A 24,725-nucleotide genomic window follows, 5' to 3' on the forward strand; every position below is an offset into this window, starting at 1 on the left:
TTTTACTAGACAAGGACTAGACAAAATAACTGTACAAAATCTTGACGTTGCTAGTGTTACATCCCTCGTTCAAGCCTGTCCATTTTTAGGGTTCCGTACACCTACGGTGTATCGGCGGAACCCTATTGGTGAGACTCTGTTGTCCGTAGCCAAATCGTGTCCCCCCCCCTAGCGGCTAAACTATTTGACCTAAAGAGCTCAAATTTGGTACAGATATGTATTTTCACACGTAGATTACAGGAAAAATATAGAGAATGTGTTTGGAGATGATGGTCATAGCGTTGTCAAGGAAATAACAAGATTTTTGGCCAAAAATGCATAAAAAGTGACCATTCCCCCCCCTTAACTTCTAAACTATTCGACATGGAGAGCTGAAATTTTGCATACTGGTGTATTTTTACTCGAATATTACAGGAAAAATATAGAGAACTTGATATGTAATGATGGCCATAGCGTTGTCAAGGAAAAACTAAAAAATTTAAAAAAAAAATTTTTTTTTCCCTAACTTTTACATTATTTGACCTAATGAGCTGAAAATTGGTATCCTAGTGTATTATTACAGTCTAACGACAAAAAATTTATTTAAGAAACTTTTTGAAGAAAAATAAAAAAAAAAATTTTTTAATTTTTTTTTTAATTTTTTTTAGTTTAAACACGTGGCATTAAATATTTTAAGGAAGAGAGTGAAATTTTAAGAGAATAAATGAGAGGTTGTTTTCTGACTTTAATTTCTTAACTAAAAATAAAAAAAAATTGGACAAGTGCGAGTTGTACTCGCACTGCAATGGCGGGTTCCGCACACAAATATTAAAACAATACTTGTAACATTGATCGGTAATTGGTAGAATTAAAATAAACAATTATAAAAATATATTAAAATCATTTGATAAAAAAAAATAACTAAAAAAAATTAAAGTATTGTATATATCTAATATTGTAAACAATAATAAGCAGAGGAACAAAATTTTCAAAATTTATTATAGTTCCTCTGCTTATTATTGTTTACAATATTAGATATACAATACTTTAACTTTTTTTAGTTATTTTTTTTTATCAAATGATTTTAATATATTTTTATAATTGTTTATTTTAATTCTACCAATTACCGATCAATGTTACAAGTATTGTTTTAATATTTGTGTGCGGAACCCGCCATTGCAGTGCGAGTACAACTCGCACTTGTCCAATTTTTTTCCCATCTAGTTGCTAGATTGAATCTAGCGCAACTGGACAGTTTCTCATACACTTCCACGGTAAATTTCTACACGGGTTATACATAGCGTGTTGCATTAGCCAACACGCCCTAGGGGTACTTAGGAAATATTTTGTAATTTTTATCAATACAGTAAGTGTGAATCAAAAATCTAAAATTGACCCTCAAAAAATCTTTCAAGCTTAAAACGCGATTTTAGTTTCTTTTTTAAAGTTATTTTAAAAAAATTAGAATGAAAAAATGAAAATTTTGAAAAGTTACTTTCATATGTGAAATACAGATTTTCTACTATATTTCTTACAATAGTTATTGAATAATAAATAATCAACCTTTGTAGAAACTTGCAGTACATCAAGTTGTCTTAGGAGTGAAATCATTTCGATTTACGATTTTTAAATAAATTACAATTATTCATTACGGCCCTTAGCCATTATGTCCCGTTTTCCCTATATACGTGATTTGTAAATATATATCAAGTGTATGATTAAAAACATGTAAATTTGGATACAGTGAATGTGATATTTACCCATCGTTTTAACAAGCAAAAGTAAAACACCTCCACTAAGCTGAGACAAAAAGTCAAAAATTCGAAAAAAGTTTTTGAAAAAATTAAGTTTTTCAAAAGTTATCGTCGGACAGACAGACAGACAGACGTAATCGACAGACCATGTTTCTTGGATTCAGGGCACCTCAAAACGCAAAGATTTCATAAAATTAACAAATAGTATATTAAGCAACAAGGTACCGTAAAGGCAGCCTTTAAGTCCCGTGTAACTTACGATATTTTTTATTCCAAAGGCACAAAAGTGGCGATTTAAGATAGCAGACGACAGGGAGTAAAACTCATTCACTTGTTCGACTTCTATGAAAATGGCGGCATTTTTTTTCCATGAGCAAAAATAACGCATAGGACTAGCTGTTTTTTTTGTCCATGGGAAAAAAAGGTCGCCATTTTCATTCAACCTGAGGTATAAAAAGTCAATTTTTCATCAAATCTAATACCTCCTCATGTGATTAGAATGTAAAAAACCATTTCCAACAAGATAGGACCAAAAATTAAAATGTAAAAAAGGGTCAGACCAGCCAAACTGCATTAAAAAAATTTCATTGATTTTCTAAAATGTTAAAACTTTTATGAATATATTTTAGTTATAACATTTTAGAAAATCAATAAAACTTTTTTAACCCAGTTAAGCTAGCCTGACCCAAAAACTTAAAAAAAAAAAAATTAATTTTCTATGAAAAAATGTTGTAGAGAAAAGTTGGTTGTATTTGTCTAATCTAAAGTAATATAAAGTTAAAAATAATGAAATTTGAAAAAATTGAATTTTCAAAATTTTGAAACTACTGTAGTTTGCGTAGTTTTCGACGAAAATTGCTGGCTAACGAACTCGATCTGTATTTTAACAGTAACTTTGTACTTGCAAAGTTGCAAGTTGATACAATAAGTTTTTCAAGAGTTATCGTAGGGACACCATTGTGTCTACAGACAGACACGAAGACAGACATACGGACAGACACTTTTTTTAGACCATGTTTTTCGGACTCAGGGGACCCCAAAACGTCGAGATTTCATGAAATTAGCGAAAGTCAATTTTCGACCAAAACTAATACTTTCTCATATGATGAGAATGTAATAAAAAATTAGTTTTTTGCAAATAAGTCGAAAAGTTTTAAGTTTAGTGAAAAGTTGTCAACAGCAAAGTTGTAGCTGATGGTAAGACGAGAAAAAAAGTCTCTGGCAGCAAGCTCCCATAGGCAATAGTTTTGGAGATAATTGAGTCGGAATATGGATTTTTTGTTAAAAAAATGATAAAAAATATATATATACGGTGGTTTTTCCGGAAATTACTAGTTTTTGGTTAATGTGAGCATTTTTTGAGTACAATGGGGTGAGAATATGTGGAAATTAATGTAATAATTTTTTTCTCTTTGAGAAATTTTGATTTTTAGCTTTATTTTAGAATTTTTGAGTATTTTTTTACTATTTAAGAGCCTATAACTTCGAAATTTGACTTTCTATGAAAAAATGTTGTAGAGAAAAGTTGGTTGTATTTGTCTAATCTAAAGTAATATAAAGTTAAAAATAATGAAATTTGAAAAAATTGAATTTTCAAAATTTTGAAACTACTGTAGTTTGCGTAGTTTTCGACGAAAATGGCTGGCTAACGAACTCGATCTGTATTTAAACACTAACTTTGTGCATACAAAGTTGCAAGTTGATGCAATAAGTTTTTCAAGAGTTATCGTAGGGACACCATTGTGTCTACAGACAGACACGAAGACAGACATACGGACAGACACTTTTTTTAGACCATGTTTTTCGGACTCAGGGGACCCCAAAACGTCGAGATTTCATGAAATTAGCGAAAGTCAATTTTCGACCAAAACTAATACTTTCTCATATGATGAGAATGTAAAAAAAGAAAATATTTTGCAGGATTTACATTTGTTAATTATCTAAAATATTTGTTACAAAATGCTAATTTTTTAGAAACAAAGGAAATAATGAATAATATAATAACATTAATAATTTTTTTTAGATTAATAAAAATATTTTTGAATTATTTGAGAAATAAAAATAATATTATTAAATTAAAAAAATAGTAAAAAAATAAAATGAAGTATAATATTATCTATCAGAACATATAAAAAAACAAAAGCATGAATTTGCTAAAAAATCGTGATGATTTTATATTTTATTTCTCTTTTTATATCAAAACGTATAAAAAAACAAAAGAATGATCATGACTAAGTTCAGGTGTGGACAGAATAAAAGAATGAATAAGACGATTATTATAATTAATAATAATAATTGTATTTGCTATTTCAAAACATTAGTTGATATAAATATAAAGGTTTTACATTAATTTTCAAATACTGTGCCATTTTGGCGACAGACTTTTTTTCATTTTCCCTTTTCGAATTTTTTTATCTTGTTAAAATCAGGAAAGTTTATTATAAACAGAACGCCAAAACGATCCACTCGTACATGTGGTTTTATTTTTTGGACAAGAATATTGTTTTAAACAGTTGGCAAACTTTTGATCACAATCGCACAATCCACGAGCGCACGCTTCTGCCTCTGGACTTATCCATTCTCCTTGATCCGCGTCTAGAAAGAATTATTTGTATATTATCAAATTAGAAAAAAGCACTGATCTCTATATTAACTGGATAGGCGATTGCTATAGAAAAGTCGCTTCCGATGTGAAAATAATTGAACCCAGGAGGAAAAGTCGGACGAATGTCGGATTATACAACCGCCTGGGATCCGCGCCCGTACGGACCGCCAGCACCGATGGTATGTACCGATTCGGATCCTAAAATGCAACCGGCGCGGAACAGATTAGGCTCCGACTTTTGGATCCGCCTTTCTACTTTCGTCAGTACTGGCGCGGTACTGGATTTGTTCCGCCTGCAGATTTCATTCTTCTACGCGTGTCGGAAGAATGACGGATGTTAGGTCTGTACTGGCTCGGTGCTGGGGCGGATCCGACTGCGGATCTCGTCATTTATTGTTATAGTTTACATTATCAGTATAATCATAAATTTATTTTATTATTATAATTAATTATTACAATAACTAATTGCATTTATTATAATATTATTATTAGTTAACCAATAAATAAATTAATAGTATTCATGCAAAGGAAGAATATAAGAAACTTAATTTTTTCATTATATATATATATATAAAAATCCAACTTTATTAATGTGCAATTAAATAAATAATTTTTAATAAATAATATATTAATTTGAAAGAAGTAAAATATATTTAACTTGAAAGAAAATGTGATCAATATATTATAATGCCTACAATAAATAACATATTAAATACAATATATAAAAAAGAGATTATTATTAATTAATTTATTATTAATTAATTTATTATTAATTAATTAATAATCTCTTTTTAATTTAAACAATATATTAAGTAATTATTTATTGACACTTTTCTGCAAATTAAATAATTAAAAAAATGTGTTGTGCATTAAAATTTTATTCAATTTAATACTATTACTTATATGTTATAAATTGTTTTGCAGTGAAGTTATGTTCATATTATTCGATATATTATGTAATAAAATATTAAAAAACATAATAATAAAAATATAACATTTTTTTCAAACGAAATATTGAAATATTCATAAATACACATTCAGTAAAGTATTGAAAATATACCGGTATTACATCAGTTCGTATTTCCAAATTGCCTATTGCCGCGTAGTAATTTTACAATTTTTATTTCAGCTAGTGAGACTTGAAAGCATTTAAGATTTGAGAGTTCCATGCGAGCGTAGCATAGTGGTTAGCGTGCGAGATTTCGGTGCGTAAATATTCGGTTAGGCGTAGGTTCGTACCCCCAAGCGTTAGGATTTTTCAAATGTGTATGTAATAAAAAATTGCGTTTAAGTGTATAAAGAAATAAAAAAATGTGTAAAGTGAACTGTCAATGAATTGTCATCCGTATTTATCTTTTGCAATTAATTATTATTTTTTATTGATATTTGTTGAAATTATCATTTTGATCCGAGCCGGTTGTCAGGCGGTAGAATGCCAGCATTGCCAGCGCACATCTGGCTAGGAAATGAAAGATCCGCAGTCGGTACAGTGCCGGGTCCCAGCCGGTTAAATTATACACGGAACGGCTCTTCGCGGCCGGTTACCGGGCGGTAGAATGCCAGTTCCGAGACGGATGGCCAGCCAGCTCCTGGCCAAGTCATCTTTTGGTAGAATACCAGTTCTCGGGCGGTAGGCAGGCGGTTCCCAGCCAGTACCACTACTCCGGCGTCGGTACAGGCGAGGATCCGCGCCGGTTGGTAATTTCCCACCGGGTGACGTTACCGACGGAACTTACTGTTTGCTTGGTGGCCAAAAGACTAAATTGCCACTTCGCTAAATTAAAATTTTACACAGTAAGAGGTTAGGTTCGAAACACTCAGTCGGTAAAACAGTTTTGCTGTGCGTGGTTTAGCAAAATGGCAATTTAGCCTTTTGGCCACTAAGCGTTTCACATACATTCCTTGGATTTCTCAAGTTTCTGTCGGTATCGTCAATGTTCCTTTTCATCATCATACGTTGTAGGTTTGTCACATTTAATTTTTCGTTTTTTCTCAAAATTTCTTATATCCTTCTTGCAATCGTCATTTTTATACTTCAGGTCACTTACGCTCTTTATAAATATTCTCAACTTTGCTTAGGAATCTTAAATCGAAAGTTTAAAAAAAATGTATTCACGGTAAGCAAAATATATTCACCGTAACCCACCAATACGGTTTTGTCGCGAAAACGCATTCACCGAACGTATCCACCAATACTTTTTCTCTATTCTGAATACTTTTTTTTTACTGGGAGGTACAAAATAGTTAACAATTGGAAACATGAAAAAAGTGCTCGCATACGTAGAATATCATTATAATAAAATAACTTTTATATGTACACGGAGAAAAAAATGCTGTTGAATCAATGACATATGGGTTTGATTCATTGAATAGTGTCATAACGGGCTGACTAACGTATATGCTGTTGTTTTGAAAGCACCGATTCTAATGATTCGATAGTATCACTTTCATTGAAACAAAAGCATATTTCTTACAAATTGACAGCATACTATGTTAATTTGAAGGTATTTCTTTTGAATCAATGAACAAAATTTTTTAATTTAACCATACTGTTAATTCAATTCTTTTATGTGGTTAAAGATATACCAATGATAAATTGAAAAAAGGAAATTTTTGTTCACATATTTTTTATATACTACAATTAATTCTCACACCTTTAACACAACACTTCTTATACACATCTTTTTTTCAATTTTACACACTAACATTTTATCTTTATAATTGTTTTCATTTTTTCCAACGATTAAACACACTCACATACACATTCAAACACACTTTATATATTTTTGAGTCATCGCCTTTTGAGTTTTACGTGCAGGGCCCACTATATTTTTGAGTCAGAAAAATACGGCTATTCCCAAGCGGTCACCCATCCATGCAGTAACCGCGACCAACGTCGCTTAACTTCCGTGATAGACGATAACCGCCGCGCTGCAATGTAATACATTCGCTTCTTAACATTGAGCACTTACTTTGTGGTGAAATACCGTGCTCGAGATTTTTCTCGTATATAAGAGATTTTATATAGGGAATTTATATTTAACTAGTCATTAATTAATTAAAAGAATTTAAATAATACTTTTTTTTATTGGAATCTTAAAAACGACAGGTTTAATAAACATATAAATATATGTGGGTAAGTATTTCAATAAATTTAGTACCTGTCAATGTCTCAAAAACATAGTGTTCTTATTTTTATAGCATATGCTATAGGCAGTCCGCAATAGCACCACTCATTGAAACGAAAGCATATGCTTTCGTTTTCCAGAGCGCACTTCTTTGGAGCAAACAATTTTTCATTTGATTTAAATTTACATGCATTTTTTCAAATTTATCTATTAGATGCTTCAAATGAATAATGTCAAAGAAGCAATAAATTATTTTTTCTAACACACGCACGGAAAGTACATCATTTCTTACCTGTGTAGAGGGTGGAAAGTATGTCTTTTCCGACGAGAGGGAGGGAATGTTACTTTACTTCCCTCTGACGTCATAACGGGGAGAGAAAAGTATACTTTACCTCCCCGTGACGTCATAGAGGGAAGAAAAAAGTACTTTACCTCCCTGTCGTCCAAAATCACATGTAATATATTTTAATAACAATGTAAAGATAAAATGTATCTTTATTTACGACTAAATATATGTTTTATTGAAAATTATTAAATTGTTTTTTTTTTAATTGTTTTAATTGTTAAAATTGTTAAATTGTTGTTTTTGTTTGTTTTTTAATTTGTTTAAATTGTTAAATTGTTGTTTATTGTTATTGTTAAAATTGTTAATTTTTAATAATTAATCATTTTAAAAAATTATACTATTATTATAATAAACTTTCGGTTGAAGACACTATTGTCGTTAACATTTTTTATGAAGTGGTTGTACTTTACGTTTACATGTGTTAGAAAAAATAGTATGTGCACCACGGGAGGAAAATGATTTCCACGAGTGTGTTTACAGTTGTGTGCTACGCCTCGAACTGCAAAATCCACACTCGTGGAAATCTTCTATTTTCCTCCCTAGATGCACAATATACTATTTTATCCCACATGCACAAAAATGGCGCTTTTAGATAGCTGACGACAGGGAGTAAAGTCACTCATTTGTTCGACCGTATGAAAATGACGACCATTTTCTCCCATGTGCAAAAGTAACAGCTGATCCCATGCATTATTTTTGCCCATGAGAGAAAACGGCCGCCATTTTCATACAAGTCGAACAAGTGAATGACTTTTACTCCCTGTCGTCTGCTATCTGAAATCGCCGCTTTTGTGCATTAGGAATAAAAAATATATTACCTCACCAGTCTCCAAGTTGAATTTTTGCACGGGTATATATATATATATATAAAATGTTTCACTGCTCCCCTCAGAGATGGGCAGGTTATTTTAAAATGTACCGCTACAAACTTGGTGGGGAGTTGTTCCAAATGACTTCCAGATTCCAAATTTTCAAACCGATAAATCGTACCTGATCCTCTTTTCGAATTATCTCTCATACAGATAGTCGGAAACTTGAAAAATTGATTATCTTAATGTGGAAGCTTTGATTCAGAAGACTGATGATTTTTCGTTTTTAAAAACTTTTTAGAAAAAGATTTTATAGATAATTATGGTTCCCAATTGTTTTTTCTTCAAGAAACTTTTTGATTTTTTCAATTTGGACACTTCTGTCGCATGTTAAAGTGCTATAAATGCATATATATAATTTCACAAGCCTGCAGAAAAATAAAAATTTTCGTTGTTTGAGATCGAGAAGTCATTTCCCGTGGTTTTTGGTGCGCTAAATCCGAATCTGGCAACGAAAACCTCCCATTACGTCAGTAGTTTTTGAAAATTTCTACTGGGTAAATTCGATGTGCTACAGACTTGACATATAGAAGTCAAATTAGAGCTTCAACCCTCTACTTTACGAAGATATAGCGACTTTGCCAACAACGAACTAAATTAGCTATCAAAACTGATTTTTTTAATAGTTAGCAAGCATAAAAATGAACTCACACTGTCCGTAAATACAACTATTTTAAAAAATTATTGAATTCGTTTAGAATTTGTCACTCAGGGGTTTTCGGGGTCGCTGATTACGAATATTATATGATGTGTTTTCGTTGCCAGATTCGGATTTAGCGCACCAAAAACTACGGGAAATGACTTCTTGATCTCAGACAACGGACATTTTTATTTCTTTGCAGGCTTGTGAAATTATATATATATATATGCATATATAGCACTTTCACATGTGACAGACGTGTCCAAATTATAAAAATCAAAAAGTTTCTTAAAGAAGAAACAATTCGGAACCATAATCTAATCTAATCCAACAACCGAGATCGAGCTGGATTTTCCTAAAGAGGGGAAAGGAAGCACCTACATTAGAAAACCCATTGTACCAGACTCCAGCTCGCTCGTTTATAGCAATCCCTTTAGAGTCCTGTTCTTCTCCAGAAGTCCAGTATCTCTTCTATCGATAGGTTGCTCACCTGCTTAGGGTCAATAATTGCTTGACCCCAACTAGATAGCCTGATCCTAGCTAACGCTGGGCATTCAGATAATATGTGAGTCGAAGTTTCATTACTCGTCTCACATAATCTGCACATAGGTAAAACTTGTCTACCTATTTTATGCTGATGGTAATTCAATTGTCCATGACCTGTAAGCAGACGAACTACGGTTATAACTCTTATCTTATCGAGTTTTAGGAGATCGTTCGCTCACCTCTTGTTGAGTACTAGCCCTAACAGAGTCTTCGTTTGCCTTCACCCCAATGTCCTCCCAATACTTTTCATGTTCCTTTTGACCCCATGGCATGGGGGTCAAATGCTGTTGGCATGGTCCTCGTAGCCCCCGTAATACCCTGAAAATCATTGCTTGCAGTTTGTCCAGTTTCTCTTTAACCGTTATCAGTTGAGTCCTAGATCACCAAACAACCACCGCGTGAAGAAACCTAGGTTCTAAAATCATCTGATAGAGCCAGTTGACCATATTAGGCCTTAGTCCCCACGATGACCCTATCGCCCTTCTACACGCCCAAAAAGCAGTACAGAACCTTCTATACTAGAGATGCACGACGAGACTCTGTCCTTTCATAAAAGAAAAGAGATGAAAATATAACATTTAATTGTTTTCATTGTTTTTCTCGCGAGATTCTCGGTTTTTCGAGACGAGACTCGCTCGAAATGCATCACTACTCCAGATGATACCCCTTACTTTCTCTACCTCTTTCTTGTAAAAATTACGAGCAGCATGATATTCATCCCATGCTTGCTGATTCTTACGTTTCTTGGTTTTGTTGAAAAGCTTTCATACTGTTTGCCTATGTCCCTCCAGACAGAAGTTCCACCATTTACTACCTCTGTTGGAGTCCACTTTTTTGGCTACAAAGCTTCTTTCAAAGGAGCAGATAATCGAATCTCGCAGATATTCCGCTGCCAGTTCCAACTCTTCATATGTTCCATAAGAGGTGGGGAAGCACTCCATGGAGGCCTTGAGGTCCTCAATATATGAAGCCCAATCAGTACTCCTAGGATTACGTCCCCATTTATGTTCCCGATCTTTCGATTCCATTCTAAATGTAATAAGTCTGTGGTCTAATAGGGAATCTTCATCAGACACCCTCCAGTCTCATACGATATGGTGTGCAAAGGGAGTGCCCACTTTGAGCACTCAACTTTGCCGTTGACAGTAATCTACCAACTTCTCTACCTCTCTAGGTGGTGCGGGGTCATCCCCCGATCCCGGAAAATAAGCGGAAGCTATTACAACCTCCCTTTTATTTCAGTTCTTTTCCAAGTACTTAGCCTTAACAACAGCTAAGTCCCTAGTAGTTAATTCCAATAGAGGAAAAGCGTCTAGACCTTTATAAATCAGGCAAGCCCTTGGAACAGGTTCCTGTGGTGAACTAACTAGCTCCCTACAGATATTTAGACCTCTAATCTTACCCTTGAAAACCCAAGGTTCTTGAACAAAGGCTATAACTGCCTGCATTCTTGTAAAGTTCTTGGCTAGAATCGCCGAAGCGCCTTTACAATGATACAAGTTAATCTGCATATAGTGGATCCCGAAAGCAGACATATTTAACACTGACTCACGGTCCCCTCTGTCGCCTCCACACCCTGATCGCCAGCATTGTGATCCCCCAAAGAGGGCTCTTCGACGCTCGCGTGTGTGGTTTTATTTTTATTAATTTCTGTAGTATCTATTTAAGGTCCCACGAGAAAAGAGGAAAAAAAGGTCAATCCTTCAAGAGCCTCTATTCAAGGAAAAGGCTAATTACATCTGAGAGGTCGCCTGGTATCCCAGAGTCTCGATTAAGATATCTACCTCCATTCGGAGCCCCACCATGGAAACGTGGCGCCCAGAAGGACGGGCCCCTCCTGTAACACAACCGCTCCCAAGCTTTACGAGAGCTAAGTTATGCCCAGCGATGGGCATTTCTATGTCCCATTCCTCCTTAAATTTTATGTTATACTGATATAAATATATAAAATTAATTTCAAACTAACCACAAGTTGGTTCTTGATTCTTGTTGCACGTCCATGAGTATGACACTAAATATTTCTTGAGAAATGAACAATTTGTAGCTTCATAACATTCATCGTGATCCTTGCAACAACTGTAATTATTGAAATGAAGATTAAAAAAAAGATTTTATGAAAATTATTATTAAAAAATAACGTTTATTAAGTAAATTTATAAAATTATTTTTTTCAGCGACTTTTTTTTATTAATGTGGTAAAAAACTAAAATTGTGTTGCATACCTATCGATAGAATCGACAGGTTCTCCAGAGCCTTGAAATCCACAATAACAACCATATCCATTATAGGATGACGGTTCACAGTCAATGGCACATTTCAACACAGCAGACAAATGTTTAACTCCTCTTTTCAATCTTGTTTGATCATCATCTGAGAAATTTAGCCTAAATGTTAGAAAAATCTTTTTTTAATTTTTTTAAAATTATTACTTATTAATTAATACGTTTATCTCACCATATAAATTAAGTTTATTCTCATTATGTTTTATTTCTAAATATAATTTGTTATAAATATTTGTGACGCGCTCCTAAGAAAGTTACCTAGGAAGCAAAAAATTATAGTTTATGTTTTAATTTCTTAAGGTTATGTTATTCAGTGGTCACGTGCCCCATGTACTTTACTATGGAAAAACGTTACACTGAATAACATGCCCTTAAGTAAAAATACAAAAAGGGAATTAATTACAATTACGAATTATTAATATTCAAATCTTCATTACATCTAAAATATTGAATGAAAACTAGTTTCATAATAATTAAAAAGGCACTTTTAATCAAGATATTTCTGACCGAAACATTTCCTATAATTCGTTCGCTTCTTAGGTACTCTTCTTAGAAACGCATCACATTTATTATTTATTTATTAATATTTTTTTAAAATTTACATGGGATCTAAATTGACATTTTCCTTCTCCAACGTTTCACTTTTATTTTGTCCGTGTATATAATCAGTATCTGTAATTGTTAAGATTTTTTATTATTAAAGTATTTTTATTTACATTGTTTCAAAAATTCTAATTTTTTGAATATATTTATTTTTTATTTATTTATAACAAAGCCCAACAGTAAAAACCATTAACAGGGCTACTAATAAATGATATCAATAAAGGTGACTTTAATTTTAAAATATGCAAAGTAATCACAGTAGAAAATAAAATAAAAATTGAATTGAGGATACATAGTTTCACTCCCTTGTGTAGTAAGTTAATGTTTTATTCTGGAAATTGATTATTAATGTTTCAAATATATTTCATAAAAAATGTTATGCTTACAATTTCGACTGGCTCTATTCAGATTAAACAATTTTACAAAAATCACAAGAAATAGAACAATTCTTAATTTAAACATTTTATTCAGCGTTTCTCCAATGGTAGGAGGAACAAATTTCTAGTTTAAAATCTTTCAATTTTGATAAATTGAAATTCACATATTATGTTTACGTGGATCACTATTACTTATAAACGAACAATTTAAGTAAGAGTTTGTCAAGAATATTTGACATTGATAGAAAAACATTTTCAAGCTGATAAAATATTTACTATCAATAATTTTTACTTTTACTATACATTTATCATGTGTTTGCCCACACATGTGCATATTAATTTTATATGCTTTAAAAATAACTTTCAGAATACGTGAGTTTTACTAAAAAATGCATTTTTATGAATTTTAAAAATGTTGGGAAATTGTGAGCCACTGCCTAATTTAAGTACAAAATCAAAAATATAATTATAATCAAAAATTAATTATCGAGTGCGAAGCCTGTAAGAGGGAAAATCTATATAATATCCTCTCTAAACAAAAGTATATATTCCCCAAGTCGAACTTTTAGACCTGCTTACCTCCTTAAAACTGAGGGTTTGTAAGGATGTAATAGGATGAAAGCAGAGTTTATTTGCATTGCAAGTTAACTCTGATTACCTCCTGCAAACCCCTGGTTAGCGACAAATTTAGATGGTAAAAGAAGTAAAGCAGGTGTTCCTAGAACCTTATTAAATACTGCTTGACCCTTACTTACAGAATTCTTTCCTCTCCCAAAACCCTGGAAAAACTGCTCATAGCATATTTGAGATCATTTTTAACTAATTTTTATAATAACTTTAATTATTAATAAATGGCATTATTATTTAATGATTTTTTCTTTTTTTTAATTTAATCGTGACCAATAGCGAATTCATAAATAATATTAGTATATATGTGAGGATTAATACATATCCATTTATATATAAAAAGAAATTTTTTAAATTAAATTATTTAACGGTGTATATAATCATTAAATTGCATACTTATAACTATACAATACAGAAAAATCGGAATAAACGCAAACCTACGAAATAAATAAAATCTAACGCACGCGAGACTTGAACCTACGAACTACGGACTACGAAACTAACGCCCTAACGGAACCTAACTAATGCTACGGAACCTAACTGAACACAGACGCTTTATTTTCAGTGACTTGTTGAGTTATTGGTTTTGGTGATTCAATAAATCATTTATTGACACTAATACACTACAGCAAATAAATAAATTGTTTAATAATAATAACCTACTTTAAACATTCATAAATTAATATTTTTATTATTAAAAAAAAATGTCAAAACATTTCAGTTAAAAATAATATTTATAAATTAATAATAAAAAAGTACATGTTTCGGTAACCTATTCGCAGTTTGAAGTTAGTTGTTGTTTACATTTTTGTTTTTAATTTTTCTTTTCAAATATTTTCAATTTTAAAATTAATGTCTTGAAAATCTTCGAATTGTTGCAAAGAATTTTATCAAAAAATTTGATAATAATAGAATTCCTTCAAAGAATTTCTTTATTTAGAAAAATAACTAAATTCTCGCGAAGAATTTTATTAATATTTTTAAAAATCCTAATTAAATTCTTTTGAAAAATTTCTTTGAATTTTTTTTTTTTAAACTAATGGAGTTTCTTTAATAATTTTAATTGAAAATTTCAAAAGCAATTGCATTTTATGAAGAAGAATTTTATTAAAATTGTATTGAAAATAATTAATTTCTTGCGAAGAACTTTATTATTTATCAAAATAATTGAAAGGTTTCGAAGAATTTATTAAAATTTTAAGAAATAATTAAATTGTTATGAAGAATTTTATAGAAATATTTAAAAATCATGAAATTTTTTCGAAAAATTCAATTAAAGTTGTTTCGAAAATAATTGAATTTCTTTAAAAAATTTTATTAAAATTAAGTATATTCAAAATAATTGAATTACTTTTTGGAAATAATATTCTGTCAATTCTTTTAAAGAATCCTTAATATGAAACGAGTAGATATGCAAATTAGGGAAAGAGAGACATTCTAATGTTATTTACTTTCGAAAGAGGAAGAAAGCAATAGGTAGCGTTAGATTTTCTGCGTTATAAACAGAGACCGATAATGTTATTTAGTATCTAGAAAGAAGGAGACAAAGATATTTGAAATATATGTATGTATATATATAAAATTTAAAGAGAAACGAAAGGTTTGTTCGAGTACCTGGCCTATTGTTTGAAGGGTTTCTTTCAACCAGTAGGCAGTCACTTTTGAGAAATTCTAGCGTCATACTATTATGTAATGAAAATAAATTATATTATTATTGGGTACAAGTTTCAAGCGAATTGCATTAAATTTTGAAATTTTTTCAGCTATATTAGATCCACCATTTTTTATTTCTAAAAAATGATTTCACCCCCACAGCACCGAAACTTTCCTAAAATTTTATTAAATATTTACTTGCAATATTCGGCATATTTAACTGAAAAGTTTAGTTAAAATTGTGTAAAGATTTAAATGTCCCGATTAAATAAATGTTCAGGAAAGTTTCGCGCTAAACATTTATTTAATCGGGACATCTAAATCTTTACACAACTTTCAATAAACATTGCAATTACATATTCCGAACATTGCAAGTAAATATTTAATAAAGTATATATTTAATTTTATTGTACCACTATTTAAGAGTACAAATGTAAAATATTAGTTAAAAATGTTAAAAATTACAAAAACTACAATTTTTAAAAAATCTAATTTTTGTCGCTTTTGTAAAAACTTGCCTACTTTTAGTATTTATTTCTATAATAAAATATTTATAATGAAACTTTTCAATTGTAAAAACTTATTCTTTAATGTTTAATCTAATAAAATATGATAATTTGTCCTCCATATTGGATCCACCATTTCGAATTTCTAAAAAGTGATTTCAGATTCGTAACTTTGAAACAATCTATTCATTTTGCTTCCTCTTAAAGAAAGCCTTATAGAGATGTCGATTTCCGAATTTTTTAGAATCAATTATGTTTACAAATTTTCAAGTGTAGTATATACACCGAGAGAAAATTTATTACATATATTAACACATATCATATATATTTTGTAAAAGTTTTTACAGTTTAGGGAAAAAGTGCACCAAACCGAAATTTTGGTATCAAAAATACTAAACAGTGAAAGAAATAATTTGAAATTTAGTAAAGTTATAGATTAAAATTCTTGATATTTGATATTATTATACTAAATTTCATATTATTCCTTTCACTGTTTAGTATTTTTGATACCAAAATTTCGCCTTGTCGCATTTTTTCCCTAAATTGAGAAGCACTTTTACAAAATTTTAATATAATTTTCTTTCCGTGTATAATTCGTCGAGAGGAACAACACATAAATACAGATTTATGTGTGTATGTACACGGAGAAAAATAGTTAGCTATTTCAGCTAATTTTTAGCTACCTTAGCTAACCTGAATTGCTATTATATGGATAGCAATTATTGTTAGCTAAGGCAGCTAATAATTACCCGCGTAAAAAAATGTTGGCTCGCTAAAAGCTCGCTCAAGGCTCGCTTAAGGCACGCTTAAGGCTCGCTGAAAGCTCGAGTCTTGGTTGAAGCTAAAAATTCATCTAAAATTTAATACTCGCTGAAGGCAAATTACTTTTAACTAAATAAAAATTTGTAATAATCTAATCTTTGTTGTCCTTATTTGCATTTGTATGTCTAATTTTATTATCTAAAATTTGTATAGTTGTTTTATAAGCTGAAAATTTCTTCACTGTTTAAGGCAGAAATTTTTTTTTATTTAAAAATTAAGACTATTCTCTTAATAAAGATACAAATTTTACGTTCAATGATTATTTTTTAATTTAACCAAGTCTCGAGCTTTAAGAGAGGCTTCAGCGAGTCTTAAGTTTTAGGTTAATTTTTAGCTTTAATTAAGTCTTGAGCCTTGAGCTTTAGGGAAATTATTAGCTGTAACCAAGTCTCCAGCCTTGAGCGAGCCAACATTTTTTTACGCGGGAAGTTTTAGATGAATTTTCAGCTTCAAGCAAGTCTCGAGCCTTGAGCGAGCGTTAAGCGTGCTTTAAGCGAGCTTTGAGCGAGCCTTGAGCTTGAGGATTTATTTTAGCTTCAACCAAGTCTCGAGCCTTGAGCGAGCCTTGAGCTTGAGGATTTCTTTTAGCTTCAACCAAGGCTCGAGCCTTGAGCTTGAGGATTATTTTTAGCTTCAACCAAGTCTCGAGCTTTAAGAGAGCCTTCAGCGAGTCTTAAGTTTTCGGTGAATTTTTAGCTTTAATTAAGTCTTGAGCCTTGAGCGAGCCTTGAGCTTTAGGGGAATTTTTATCTTCAACCAAGTCTCGAGCCTTGAGCGAGCGTTAAGCGTGCTTTGAGCGAGCTTTGAGCGAGCCTTGAGCTTGAGGATTTATTTTAGCTTCAACCAAGTCTCGAGCCTTGAGCGAGCCTTGAGCTTGAGGATTTCTTTTAGCTTCAACCAAGGCTCGAGCCTTGAGCTTGAGGATTATTTTTAGCTTCAACCAAGTCTCGAGCTTTAAGAGAGCCTTCAGCGAGTCTTAAGTTTTCGGTGAATTTTTAGCTTTAATTAAGTCTTGAGCCTTGAGCGAGCCTTGAGCTTTAGGGGAATTTTTATCTTCAACCAAGTCTCGAGCCTTGAGCGAGCGTTAAGCGTGCTTTGAGCGAGCTTTGAGCGAGCCTTGAGCTTGAGGATTATTTTTAGCTTCAACCAAGTCTCGAGCCTTGAGCGAGCCTGAAGCGAGCCTGAAGCTTTAGGATTATTTTTAGCTTTAACCAAGTCTCGAGCTTTAAGAGAGCCTTCAGCGAGTCTTAAGTTTTAGGTGAATTTTTAGCTTGAATTAAATGTTTAAATTGTGCCTTCATGGTGACAAGTCCCGATATCGGGCTTAATAGTTTTTCAATTTTCTAATTTTTATTTGTTATATTGTAATTGTTTGTTTGTCTATTTATTTAATTGTTTTTTATTGATTGGATTATTTATTTATTTATTTTTTTGATTCTATATGTCTCCAATGTGTGGGTGTTTGTGTTTTATTCTTGGACGAAATTAAATTTTCTGACTGTTGTTAATTTGACTCCCTGAAGAGGAAATCCGTGGATTTCGAAACGTTGGAGTAACATTAAAGAATCTTTGTCTGAATGTTTTCGTTTAATTTATTATTGTTTAAACCACTCGGACGTTAAAGAATATATTATTAGCTTTAATTAAGTATTGAGCCTTGAGCTTTAGGGGAATTTTTATCTTCAACCAAGTCTCGAGCCTTGAGCGAGCCTTAAGCAAGCCTTGATCGAGCCTTAAGCGAGCCTTGAGCGAGCTTTGAGAGAGCTTTGAGCGAGTCTTGAGCGAGCTTTAAGCGAGCCAACATTTTTCTACGCGGGTAGCTAAAATAGCTAAATTGATTTGCTAAAACAGCTAATTATAAGCTGTAATTTTAACTAAAAATTAGCTATCCATATAATAGCAAACTAATTTTTTTCCGTGTAGGTGTGTGTGTGTGTGTACGTCACCGATTCTTGTGGACAAATTTTCTCTTACACGTTTTGACGGATTTTGATAAAATTTGATAGGTGTAGTACGGTCACAAATATCTAAAATCAGACAGAAGGATTTTCAAAAATATCTAAAAAAATTTTGTTATATAATTTTTGAAAGAAATCGATTGTTGTATTTTTTTAAATAACTTTTTTCTTTATTAAAATTTTTGTTGATTTTTGTCCAAATTGCATTGGCTTCGTCCATAAATTACGTCACACTTTTTAGAGGGGGAGGGGGTCTATGAAAATGTGACTAATTGTGACAAAGGGGGGTGGGGACCTTTTAATTTGTTATGTCACACTTTATACTCTATTTATTATAATGAGAAAATTGTAATAAATAAAAAAACCGCTGCCAAGTTGTATATTTTTTTTATAATTTTGGTGCTCATTTCATGAACACTTTACTTCCTCATAGAAATAAAAATAATAGAAATATGTATATGAATAACTTTTTATAAATATGGTAAAAGTTATTTAATTTCGGACCAATCAATGTATTTTTAAATACCCTACAAGATAGTTACAATAATTTAATAGTTAAACAAAAATTTTCAAACAAAAAAGTTGAGAAAATGTCATTTTTCACAATTTTTGGTTTTTAAAATACCAATAATTTCGAAATTTATTATCGAAGTAGGTTCAAAAATAGGTCAATCGAAGCGTTTTTTAATGCTCTACAAGTTGGTAACGATAATTTTAAAGTTACTTCTACATTTTTCAACAAAATTTTCAAAAGTCTTATTTTCCAAAATTTTTGATTTTTAAAAGTTTAATATCTCCGGTTAATATGGACGAAAAATGTTCAATTAGGGCTCAAAAGATGCGTCTAAGAAAACTCTACAAAATTATGGAAAAACATTTATAGGTGTCCTAACATTTTTTTAAAGTTATGGGCAAAAAACGTTTTTTTGCAAAATTAAAAATAAAAAAAAAATTTAGTTAAACTTTATCAATATATGAGAAAGTACTCTCATTTTATGTCCGCAGGTGAGATTTAGAGGGAGGGGGTTCCTTCAGATGTTACGTAGTGTGACAAAGGGGGGAGGGGGTCAAAAATGGGCTAAAAACGTGTGACGTAATTTATGGACGAAGCCATTCTTCACATGAAAATAAATTGTTTTATGTATATAAAGTACATATTTTATCAATATTTATAGAATAAATCAATATTTTTATTTTTCACAAAAAATTGAAATTTTGAAATTTTATCTTAACACTTTAAAATAATTATTCTAAAATAAAAAATTAAACAATTGGTATATATTATATTGAGAAAGCTAAATGATCATAAAATTAACAACTTGTTGTTTGTTAACATTTATTTATTTATGACGCTATGTTGTCATATAAAATTTTTGAATTATAAAAGCCATACGGAAAAAGTAATTACATATCTCAAGCTGTAATTTTTCAAAAAGAATGGTTTTTTATGTTTAAACTTATCTTGGGCAGAGAGGAAAGTCCATTTTACAGAGAATGCACTGCAAAAAGAGGTGTCTTATTTTGAGACGATCTTAGTGTCTAAAACACTAAAAACGTCTCAAAATAAGACACCTCTTTTTGCAGTGTGCCCCATGTATATTCCTACAAGATAGTTACAATAATTTAATAGTTAAACAAAAATTTTCAAACAAAAAAGTTGAGAAAATGTCATTTTTCACAATTTTTGGTTTTTAAAATACCAATAATTTCGAAATTTATTATCAAAGTAGGTTCAAAAGTAGGTGAATCAAAGCGTTTTTAAATGCTTTACAAGTTGATAACAATAATTTTAAAGTAACTTCTACGTTTTTCAAGAAAATTTTTAAAAAAGTCTTATTTTCCAAAATTTTTGAATTTTAAAAGTTTAATAACTCCGGTTAATATGGACGAAAAATGTTCAATTAGGGCTCAAAAGATGCACCTAAGAAAACTCTACAAAATTATGGAAAAACATTTATAGGTGTCCTAACATTTTTTTAAAGTTATGGGCAAAAAACGTTTTTTTGCAAAATTATAAATAAAAAAAAATTAGTTAAACTTTATCAATATATGAGAAAGTACTCTCACTTTATGTCCGCAGTTGAGATCTACAATTTAAAAAAAAATTCAACCCAAAAGCTCTTTGTGATTTCGAGATATTTATGAAAATGTGATGTTTACACACACACACACATACGGAATGACATTTTATAAAAATGTCATTTTTGAACTCCTGAGGTCAAATAACATAAAGATATGTCAAAAAATCGAACTCGAAAAATTTTGGTATTACAATACTTCCTCTATGAGGAAGTAATATCAAATAAATTTCTTGTTTTAAAATTTTTTTAAATGTACTAATTATATCCTAAGTAACTTTATTTATGTAAAATTAGATATTGACAGTGATTCATTTTGGAAAAATTTTTTAAAGGGGGGTTTACGAATTGTAACGTAATTTAGAGGGAGGGGGTTCCTTCAGATGTTACGTAGTGTAACAAAGGGGGGGAGGGGGTCAAAAATGGGCTAAAAACGTGTGACGTAATTTATGGACGAAGCCTAAGATAATTAAAAAGCATTCATGATTTTAGAAGTAATTAAAGTTCTTGTAAAACATTTTCTTTTGTCACAAATGATTAGGATTGGGCGCGCGACGCGCGCCGTTTTGGTTCTAGTATATTTAAAAATTGCATGGAGATATCTAGTAATTTAATTTTTATATAGAATTTTTTTTAAATATTTTGAGAAAAATTAAATTGTTTTTAGAGAATTTTAAATTCTTGTTGAAATTAAATTTTATGGAAATTTTTTAAAATAATTAAATTCTTTCGTTTAATTTTATTTTAATTGGATTAATGATTATTTAATTCCTGCAAAGAATTTTAGTATTTATAAAAATAGTTGAATTATTTCGAAGAATTTATTAAAGTTTAAGAAATTAATTGCAATTTATGAAAATATTTTAAAATATTTGAATTCATCTAAGGAATTCAATTAAAATTGTTTTGAAAATAATTGAATTCCTGCAAAGAATTTTACTATTTATAAAATTAATTGAATTCTTGCGAAGTATTTTACTATTTATAAAAATAATTGAATTTTTTCGAAGGATTTATTAAAATTTTAGAAAATAATTGAATACAATACAGGGTTTAAGGTTCAATTAGGACTTAAAAAGGAGTTGCCAGAGTTAAATAGAACTTACGCAGGAGGAAAAAAACACCAAGGGTTCGTTAGGTGCAGGTTAGGATTAAATTATACTTACCAGGAGGTTAGCAGGTCTAAAAGTTCGACTCGGGTCTATACTTTACTTGCACTATGAAGCGATATAATCTCGTAAGAGATTTTTGTCATTGACTCCTGAAAAATGTGACCGTTCCGACTTCCGAGTATTTGATAAATTCGGGTTCATTTCCGTGTTCTTTGATAATCGGGCTAGAGTGGGGATTGGCGGGTTGAATCCTGGGGACGAGGAAGATTGTGAATAATCAATTTATTAATCGACTTTCGCGATTCATCGATCTCAGGTTCAACGACGGCTATGCTCTCACGTGCCGGCCGAGGACACGGAAAGGTAGATTTTGTTCTTTAGTTTCAAATTATCTTTTAATTTTCTGTAAGTTTTAGTTTATTCTCTTTTTTTTATTTATCGGAGTTGTTTTTGTTCTGTTTTCTTACGTAAAGTGTGGCCGTTTTTGGGTAATCCTAACATTATGGCAATTTCACGGATAACGTTTACAATATTTGACAAAACATAAGGAACAACCTCGGAAGTCGGAACAAATCACGGTGCCTCGATCATCCCATACTTGGATAAGCGTGAGTTTCGACAATGATCCGTAAGTTGGTTCTAGAAAAATGATAAAATTGTTTTGATAATTTTCGATGACTATACTGATATGTCAATCTAAAATTTATCCATTTATGGTTGCCTAGTAATGACAGAGATAGCAAATCAAGTCGTGAGATGAATTGTGAATGTATTTTTTAAATGTTTGTTTCTAATTTGTTATTGATTATTTTATTATTGTGATTTACCGACCCGTCATTTAACCGATCTGTCATTTGTCCGACCCGTCATGTAACAGAAATTTCATTTAACCGACCTGTCATGTAACAGAATTGTCATTTAACCGACCGTCCATGTAACAGAATTGTTATTTGACCAATCCGTCATGTAACAGAATTGTCATTTGACCGACACGCCATATAACAGAACTGTCTTGTAACAACCCTTTTCATAGAAATTTGTATGAATTTCTTTGAATTACTGTAAATTTCCACGAAATGGGTTATTACGAGACAGTTCTGTTACATGACGTGTCGGTCAAATGACAATTCGGTTACATGATGGGTCAGTCAAATGACAATTCTGTTACATGACAGGTCGGTTACATGCATTTCGGATAAATGACAGTTCGGTTACTTGTCATTTGGGAAATATTCATGCGTCTCAAAAACTCCTGGCTAAAATTATTTATTAACAAGTATTTTTAATATAAAATAATAATATAAAATAAAATATTTTTAATTATACTTAACAAGTATTTTTTTTAAATTTTAATACATTTTCTTTTAATTTTCGGCCATTTTTATCCGCCATTTTGTTTTTTTAAATTTTTGATTTTAGATTTGTAATATTTGTAATATTCTAATATTTGCAATATTAATATCAAATATTTTGGATATACATAAAATGTTAGAGTTTAGGAGGAATCTTTATAATATTTTAGAAATTCTACAATATTATCTAAAAAGTTTACGCAAACTTTTTTTGTGGTTCAGTATATTTAAAATTATCTTCGGTCTATTCACTCAAGAGTTCTAAATATACAATGCATTTTGAATTCTTCCAAAGTATAATGGTACCCAAAAACTGGACAAAATTACGTAGGGAAACTAAGTTTCAAGTCGATTGGCGGTTCGAGCTATTCGGAAGTGCACCTGCATAAGTTTGCGTAAGTTTTTTTAAAAACATTTTTTAAAATAGACTTTTCTTCAATCACTACTTATAGAGATACGTATACACTGTAAATAAAGGGAGTTAAATTTTAACTCCCCAGGGGATTCTATAAAAGTCGCACCCATTGGCGAGTTAATGTCAGGGGAGTTAAATAAAGAGAGTTAAAACTTCACACCCAAATGCAAACTCCCAAGGAATAAATAACTCGCGCGGGTGTTGATGAAAGGAGTTAGTAAATTAACTCTCTTTTTAATCTTTTTAAAAATCTCTCGATTTTTAACTCGAAAAATTTCACTCCCGAGTCCGATAACTCCCTAAATTTTTTACAGTGTATATACGTAAATATATACACGTATATACGTAAATATACATGTGTATATTTATTTGCACTTACGTAAACGTGGATTAATATTAACTTTATATAAAATGTTTATATATACCTTCAGGAAGAATTTCCATTTTGAGAGCGATTTAAAAAGACCAATTATCTTTGTTTCACTACACTTTTAAAGTTTTTAAAATCGTTTGCAGTGCAACGCGTCGTGTGGACGCGGAACAAAGGCTAACTTTGCGATGAACTACTAGCGAAATCAAACCTTACATAAAATCGTCCTTCTCGGTATTAAAGTTTGGATAATCACGGCAACAAATCATACCATTTACAGTAGAAAATAAAAAAAAAATTTCCATTTTGGCCACGTTTTGGTGATTTTGTCCCACAGTACAGAAGAGAGAATATTAAAAATTCGTACAATGTAAAATCTAAATGTAAAATAAAAGCATTATTAGAATCAATAATAATAGCCAAGTATATTAGTTAGTTTAGCTATTTTGTTAGCTAGATTATTAGCTGCTATAGCTAACAACGCCTAGCTAATATTTAGTAGCTGGAGTACCTAATATAATTGCTATCCATATAATAGCAATTAAAATTAGCTGCGATTGCTAAGAATTAATTGCATTAGCTAGCTTTTTTTCTCCGTGTGACAACTAGATTCTGGCTTCGCGCGGCTGCGAATGAGAGAGAAAGCAGGGACGAATTCATGCGGGGGAACGATGAACTTTCGAGTTTCTCTTTATATTACTCG

General features: G+C 31.0%; 2 protein-coding genes across 3 annotated transcripts in view; one reads left to right on the plus strand and one right to left on the minus strand.

Annotated features, from left to right (window-relative positions):
• The window catches only part of LOC122513114 (lysyl oxidase homolog 3A-like), a 99,475-nt gene extending 86,117 nt beyond the window's left edge, over positions 1-13,358 (minus strand). For both annotated transcript variants that reach the window (XR_006302689.1, XM_043629373.1), the window contains exons 1-4: positions 13,139-13,358; positions 12,752-12,821; positions 12,090-12,251; positions 11,834-11,943 (exon numbers count right to left, since the gene is read on the minus strand). Coding sequence is in view for 1 of the 2 variants with exons in the window: in XM_043629373.1 (XP_043485308.1) it covers positions 11,834-11,943; positions 12,090-12,251; positions 12,752-12,821; positions 13,139-13,214 (418 nt within the window). In the remaining variant the exon portion in view is untranslated. The remainder of the gene's footprint in view (positions 1-11,833; positions 11,944-12,089; positions 12,252-12,751; positions 12,822-13,138) is intronic.
• LOC122513113 (G protein-coupled receptor kinase 5) overlaps positions 1-24,725 on the plus strand; it is a 668,663-nt gene that overhangs the window by 438,378 nt on the left and 205,560 nt on the right. The gene's annotated exons all lie outside the window — the stretch shown is intronic.

The sequence above is a fragment of the Leptopilina heterotoma genome, unplaced genomic scaffold, assembly GCF_015476425.1.
Source record: "Leptopilina heterotoma isolate Lh14 unplaced genomic scaffold, ASM1547642v1 Lhet_134, whole genome shotgun sequence".
Classification (NCBI taxonomy): domain Eukaryota; kingdom Metazoa; phylum Arthropoda; class Insecta; order Hymenoptera; family Figitidae; genus Leptopilina; species Leptopilina heterotoma.